The 7,695-nt window shown below is 39.6% G+C and overlaps 1 protein-coding gene across 2 annotated transcripts in view; it reads left to right on the plus strand.

Moving 5' to 3' along the window:
* Window positions 1–896: 896 nt before the first annotated feature.
* The window catches only part of NUP54 (nucleoporin 54kDa), a 40,852-nt gene continuing 34,053 nt past the window's right edge, over window positions 897–7,695 (plus strand). Inside the window, exons 1-3 of one of the 2 annotated variants that reach the window (XM_006885304.1) lie at window positions 897–1,102; window positions 5,300–5,383; window positions 5,480–5,632. In XM_006885304.1, coding sequence (XP_006885366.1) covers window positions 1,036–1,102; window positions 5,300–5,383; window positions 5,480–5,632 — 304 coding nt within the window. In that variant the 5' untranslated portion in view covers window positions 897–1,035. The remainder of the gene's footprint in view (window positions 1,103–5,299; window positions 5,384–5,479; window positions 5,633–7,695) is intronic. The other variant, XM_006885305.1, reaches the window with a different exon arrangement.

Below are 7,695 nucleotides of genomic sequence, written 5' to 3' on the forward strand. Positions count from 1 at the left end.
GCAGTGAGTTCATGTTTTTGGCTTTGCTTCATCTAGGGGCTCTTCCCCTCCTCCTCACATTACAGCACTCAGGGCTCAGTACCCAATCTGGGTATAGGCTATCCCTCTGTGCTTGATTCCTCTTTCACAAAGACAAACTCACTGCAGACCCTTCACAAGATTTTTAGAGGCTGTAAATTGCATGTGAGGAAACTGCCTATCTTTCTCTGGTGGAGCAAGTGGTGGACAGAACCACCAGAAACTACCCCATTTGGGCTAGCAGCTCATTCCCGACCCATCAGGCTATCCAAAGTGGTCCTTCACAGGTATTTGAAGGTTACATCTTTAAAAGATACAATGGTCTAATGCATAATAAAAACACAGTGGTGGTGGTTGTGTACCATGGAGTTGGAACCAACCCATAGCTGACCCTCTGGGCAGGTTTTCAGAGGCAATTAATCACAGGGAAGGAGATTGCCCATCCTTCTCCCACAGCAGCTGGTGGGTTAGAATATTCCTATTATCTTTTTGTTGTTCTATATGTCACTACTTCTGTGTCTCTAATGCTAATTTTTCATGACTGAGTTCAAACATCACCAGGGGTGGGCTGAGGAAGGGTGCATCTACTCTCACCCTAATACAAAGACATGCATATTCCAAGCTGTCTACTGTGTATCTCTGCAGTAAAAGCTTTAAGACCCTGATCACCTTTTACTAGAAAACCCCTCATAACAAGTTTTATGGGCTCTCACGCAAACTTTGCACCCTTCCAAGCAAATTACCTTTGTTGTGACCACCCATGTTGTGTGATGCCACAAAACGCACCCAGAGACAAGCTGGACTCTGGGCGTTTCCCCTAGACCCTCAACACTCCCCCAGCCCCCACTATCACCTCCCCTCCCCCGCAACCCTTTCCCCTTGGAACATTTCCGCCTCCTGGGCTAGGCCAAAAAGAGCGCGGAACGCCGAGAGCTGGGTCGAGGTTTCCCGGCCGGACCGCAAAGTCAAGCGCACGCAGGGTCCCAGCGCACCGCCTCGGTCCCGCGCTCTCGCGACATGGCCTTCAACTTTGGGGCTCCCTCGGGCACTTCGGGCACTGCAGCAGCCACCGCGGCCCCCGCAGGTGAGTAGTCGTCGCAGACCTTCTCTCGAAGACAAGGGGAGGCCTCTGGGCCTTCTGGTGCACTCTCAGTCTGCCCGTCCCCGGCCTGGAAACCTCAGATCTCCCGCCCGCGCGGAGACTTTAGGGACATAGGAAGAGGGCGGGTGGAGGCAGAGCTGGCCAGGACTACTCCAGAGGAAGGCCTGGGGGCCGGAGGGTCAGCTCGCAGCACGCGTGTCGTGCGTGGCTTCCCGCCGGGCCCTGTCCCTCTTACCCGGGACACACGCTCTGCTCCCCCACCTCGGCAACCCAGGGAAGGCTCTCGTGGCGCCCCTCGCCACATTCGGCTAGAATAGCACTGGGAAAACCTAGTCACCCCCACAGTCCTTGGTCCCAGCCCTCGAGTGGCGGGAGCCCTCCTCCTGGCCCCTTGGGGCCCTCTCTCCTGGGCTTGAAGCAGCTCCTCCTTTTCACCGGTCCCTACTCTCTCTGCTTTCTTAACCTGGCTCGAGAAAATAAGTTTTATCTGTGATACCTCCCACCGATTCTTCTACTTCTTACCTTGCTTTCTTTTTTCTCTCTCTGCTTTATTAATTTTTTTTCTTCTTCTTTCTTTGCCTCCACGCCTATCAGGATTTGGTGGGCTTGAGACTGCCAACTCGACCGCGAGTGGGTTTAATTTTGGGGGTTTCGGATTAACTGCTAATCCTGCAGTGAACTTTAATATTGGGAATTTCGGTGTTTCTACCACCTCGGCAACTCCGTTCAATTTTGGTAACAGTCTGGCAAGTGCAGGTAGATACTGTGGGCCGTATGTGTAACGAGTGTTGGAAGCCGGAGTCCAAGAATAAGATTTCCATGGTTCCTAGAGTTTGGAGAAAGAACAACGAGCTGTCTAATAAGGAAAGGAATTTCATTTCCTAACGTTGAATTTAAGATACTTGTTTCCGACTGTCTTAAAAGAGGTGTTATTTCTGATAAGTCTTTCAAATTATAATGTTTCCGTATTACATTTCCACTTTAACAAAATATGGCTGCCAAATGGTATTTGGAATGGAATATTGCTTGAATAGATCTTCCAAATTATTAGCTATAACTTCCAAAATATAAGTATACCAGTAAAACCATTTCCTTAGGGTTCTTGGACTCCTGCAGTCATTTTTCATTTTTTCTTCATCTTTCATTGGGATTTCATCCAGTTGTCCTTGTGTTTCCAAAGAGAAACCGGTCTTATACGAACAGCAATAATGGTCTTTTTTTTTTTTTTCATCTGGAAATAATAATGTATTTCTTTGGCCTTCAGCAGATTAGTAGGATACATACTTTGTGGAATATACACAATTACAGAAAGAATCCTCAATTCTTCGTTGGATTTTTGGGAAATGACCACATGGAGCAATTTAATTTGTTGTCAGATAGCACTGAGTTTTAAAACATAGCATGGACATCATTGCATTCTACCTAAGAAGATTTTGTTATCTATATGGGTTGTTTTAATCAAGTTAAAAATTTTGTACATTTTTGTAAATTTTTAATGAGTATATAATTTTAGGCTCGGTCTGTGTGTGCTTTACACAGTAGAAAACTCTTGGTTTCAGCTGCTCGTATATGAATTTATTGTCTGTGTTCTCTTACATTATGCCACTTAGGCCCATGCCAATTATATGCATCTGGTAAACATTATTCCTTAAGACTTATTTGGCAAGTCTAGAACTTTTGTGACTTAGTGGTAAGGATAAGCCCTGCCAACTCAAAAACAGGCAGTACAAATCTACTGGCTGCTCCAGGGGAGGCAGAAGGGCAGTCTTCTCCCGTGGAATTCACAGCCTCTAAAAATTGCTGGAGGGTCAACTGTGAGTTTTCCAACTTGACAACACAGAACAATTGCGTGTCCTCATACTACTGTACTCTGAACATCACCTCAGCATTGGAATTGAAAGCAGTTTGAAGAATATTTTAAAATCTCAATGATAAAATAATTTACTCTGTTAATGATATATTTGATGTGCTCACATATTACCATTTGAGTATGTTTACTTTTCTTTGCTTAAAATTGGCACTGGGTAACACATTATTTTGTGCTTCTGAATAAAGTCACCCAACTCATAATTCAGCAATAATAAATAAAATTGTTGGTATTTGCTAGATTTCATTGTTCATTTGGTGTTATCATTTTTAAATTTTGGGTTGGGATAATGTAACTGTTTTAACTACTTTTATATGTTACTTAGCTTTGGTGTAGTGGAACATATGATATTTACTAATATTTTTATTGTATAGCCAATTCGGAATATATTTTAGTTATTCAGTAGAAATAAGTAATGAAAAGATTAAGAACAATATTTAGTGCTTTACATGCTTTTTATAAAAATATTTACAGTTTGTAAGTACTGTAGAATATGTAAGTAAAAAAAGTGTTTGGCTGTACTTGCATATAACATAGATGTTCTTGCATGACACAAATTATTAAGTGCTAGCCAAAAAGGTTAGCAGTTCAAACCCAGAAGCACCTTGGAAATAAGGCCTTGCAATCTGTTTCCAAAAGGTCACAGCACACATGAGGTTACTTTGAGTTACCATTGATGGGAAGGCAACTAACAACAGTAGCATGCAATATGCCATATACTCTTGATTCGTTCTCTAAATTAGAATTTATGTGATCTGGTGGTCTCGTTAGGTAAGCAGTTGCTCTATCAATCCAATGGCATGCAGTTCAAATCTACCAGCTGCTTCACAGGAGAAAGATGGGCAGTCTCCTCCAGTACAATTTGTAGCCTCTGAAAATCCACTGGAGGGTCCGCTATGAGTCTGTTCCAACTGGACAGTATAGAATAACAACATCACCAAACGGATTTTTTTCTCTTATATCTTTTGTGTTACTGTGTTGATGTATCTTTGTCTTTTGTACCAGAAATGCATCTGATTCAAGTTAGAATCTTAGAAAACCTACTCCAAACTCAGAAAGCATTAATGGTTTAAACATTTATATTCAAAGTCTTTCTGGCACTTTATTGGAAATAGGTTAAAAAGTGACTGTGGGAGTGGAGTACAGGGGAACCATAAACAATTCTAGATTGTCTAGCATTCCGTTCATATATAGCTGTCAAATTAGATTTGATTAAGTTTAATCTTGTCTCTAGGTTTCTCTAAAAATGAAGTTCGTATGTCTTGTCAGTTGCCAGGGGAGCTTTGATGTGTAGTCCACGGGCAGTTGTACTGCTGACTCAAAGAAGGTGCCTCTCTGGCAGTGTGAATCCATGGAATGGCTCCACAGGAGGAAGATGAACAGTCTCTCTCTCCTCCTGTACAATTTATAGCCTCTGAAAGTGTCATCTATATGTCGGTTATGACTCTACAGCAATGACTGCATTTATGAGTCAGTTGCCAAACTGGTTCTGTGGCCTGTGGAAGCTCTTTGTGCTTTCTCTCTCACTACTTTCCACTTTAGTGGTTTTTCTGTTCTTTACCTTCAAGAAATACTTTCTTTTGGTATAGAGATCTTTATCTTGGTATATTTCCTTTGAAAAATTGCTGAGTTTGGTTGGAGACTAAAAAATACAAAGTAAAATTGACATAAATTAATTCACAAAAACTAAGGATTCCAATTAGCAACACAGGTCAGTTTAATAGGTTAGAATGCACTCTATTTGAAAGACATTTGAATTTAATAGCTAGGGTTTAAAAATCAGGAAATTTCACATAGAGAGCGAGATTTCTTGGGGGTAAAATAGGGATATATAGCACAAATAGCATTCTCTTAAAACAGTTATCTGGAATTTAAGAACTGCCATTTTTTTTAAAGACAAAGATCAGGCTGTTCACTTTAAGTAGCCCCACCACTCATTAAGTATCTCCTCTCTTCCACTCAGTAATGTCCTCAGCTGGAATCTTAGAGTTTACTAAAGATTATGGCTTAACTCTATTCCTGGCTGTAACTGTTAAGTACCTCTTTAGTTGAAAGGTATATATTGCATTGTGATATTTGTCCTTTAAATACTTAGTCTCTTTTTTATTGCAACATAGTGACTTCTTGAAAAGTACTGAGTTGTTTTTTTTTTTTAAAAAAAGATGTTGAAAGTGGAAAAAGAAAATATTAGATGTATATTCTTTGACTTTACATGTAGCAGGGTTTTATAAAATAATTTAAAAGAGAAATTACTTCATATATATAGAAGAGATTTCCTTTCTATTTTATTTATCTCTTTTATCCCCCATTAGGTGGGTTTGGAGGATTTGGGACAACATCTACAGCAGCTGGTTCTGCGTTCAGCTTTTCTGCTCCAGCTAATACAGGCACCACTGGTAAGGGGCCATCCATCCTACGCCATTCTTAGAAGTAAATGAAGTAAAGGTCAGATACTTGTTTTAAATCATGCAATTCTTATTTTTCACTGGAAGGACTCTTTGGCGGTACTCAGAATAAAGGTTTTGGATTTGGAACTGGTTTTGGCACAGCAACTGGATCTAGTACTGGTTTAGGTACTGGTTTGGGAACTGGACTGGGATTTGGAGGATTTAACACACAACAACAGCAACAGCAGCAGCAAACAAGTAAGTATAAGGTTTTAAGTATAAGTAAGTGGGCTTTTTTTGTGCTTTCTTTGTATAAAGAGCTGTTTAAAATAGTTGAGTGGATTATTATTTTTTTAAAGAATTACATACATTTTCTTTTATTCCAGAAGCTGCTCTTTCTATATTCATTGAGAACATTGACTATCATGATTAGAATTATTTGAGGCTCCTGTATTTATTATTATTCTAGTTAAAAAATTTTGTTAAGAATAAAATACAGGAAATTGCAGAAAAGTACAACTTAATTACTTTTTTTAATTAATTGTTTAAAGTGTGATTTTAACAAAACTTAATTACTTAATGAAATGTGAACACCATTTTTACTACTGTCCACGTTAGGAGATGGCACCTAGACAGTGACCTCAAAACTTACGACATTCTCTTCACATTATGAATTTGGGGTCTGCAAATAGGTCAGTCTAATTTCAGTTCATAAATGACTTCAAGGTGAGTAGGAAGAGTTAGATTGTAGAGACAGAAGTAACTGGAACATAAGAGGCATTTTAGTTTCAACCTTTACACAATTCTGAGTCATTGCAGAACTTAAGCTAAGTGGACAGATTTTTTTTTTCCTTAAAGCAAACTTTATCGTGGCTCTGAGGTATGACCTATTGTCTCTTAGAACTGGAGAGTTGGGGATGGTGAAAGGCTCTTGTGATTGGGGTGCTCTCCAACACCCCCATCACATTCAGACAGGGATGGAGAGGGACTGAGGGGCTCCCTGCACCTAAAGCACACCCCAGGGAAGGCCTATCCTATATGGTGGTCACTATTGGCCAACCATTCCCAATGTCTCATTTCCTGGGTCATGAATTTTGTGTTTGGGTTGAATTTTGGCCAGATTTTTTAAAATGTCTCTGGAAACAATAGGTCTATCTATTTTAGATAGACTAGAATGGAGGAAGAGAGCCTGGTTTTGAAGTTGTTGCCATATGTAAGCAAGAAATAGTGAAGACTTGAATTAAGTAGTGACAGGAGTGAGAAGAAAAAAATCATAAAGACAGATTTAAAAATCAGGAAGATAAGAGCAATTTAAACTGTAGAATCAGTAAAACGTAATGCCTAGGTGGCATGACTGAAGGAGTCCACTAACATACAGAATTTCAGTGGAAGATTAGAGGTGGTTCTATTCTGTTCCACGGATAATGAGCTTGGGATTTCCCTTGGGTAAATGTATATGTGAGTATGTGCTCAGGAAAAACAAACAGAAAAATAATCAAAATGTAGGTAGTAGTTGAGACAATAGATTTCAGAGAAATAGAGAAGTGGAGTGGACTAGAACTTTTGAAAGCAGTAACATTTTTAAATAGGTAAGCTGAGGAAGAGTTGCTCATCTCTTGATAGAATTTCTTATGCTCCGAGCCAAGTATTAATCTCAGAATACTGTCATGATTAGGACGACGGTCTTCTCACAGCTCACACACACATCCTTGAAGGGACATGTGCATCTCATACTCAGCTATAATGAACCACTGTTTTATGTCACACCAATTAAATGAAATTTCCTTAATTTGGCTATTTATTTTTCTTTCATCTTTCTTTGTTTTTCATTGCTGAAGTACTTTAAAGCAAATGCCAAACATATTCACCATTATCTTACTGTGCTGCTTTATTAAAATGTGTTCCCAACTGCAACTAATAATGCTTTCATTAGTTATTCCATCAATTCTGTTATTATTTAATACTTAGCCTGTAATTCCTTTTCTCCATATATTTAAAAATGCTTATTTCAGTCGGTTTGTTCAACTCCTAGTTCAAACAAGGTCTATAGATTTGCTTGCACCTTATGCCTCTTCAGTTTCTTTTTAAATAGAGCATTTCCTCTGTTGCTTTGTCTTTCCCCCTTCATGAATTGCTGCAGAAACTGGGTTGGTTTTCTGGTGAAATGTTTCCCTTTATGTTGCTTCCTTGTTGTGTCATTTTCTTTTAATCCGAACTCGCTCAGCATTTCTTAAACTCAAGGAACTGAAGAACAAATTCAAACCTAGAGTTGCTGTAATCAAGGATGCTTTGGGCAGAATATTAAATGATCTAGGAAGTAT

Source organism: Elephantulus edwardii, unplaced genomic scaffold, assembly GCF_000299155.1.
Source record: "Elephantulus edwardii isolate Elephantulus edwardi_28Jun2011 unplaced genomic scaffold, EleEdw1.0 scaffold00042, whole genome shotgun sequence".
In the NCBI taxonomy this organism is placed as follows: Eukaryota; Metazoa; Chordata; class Mammalia; order Macroscelidea; family Macroscelididae; genus Elephantulus; species Elephantulus edwardii.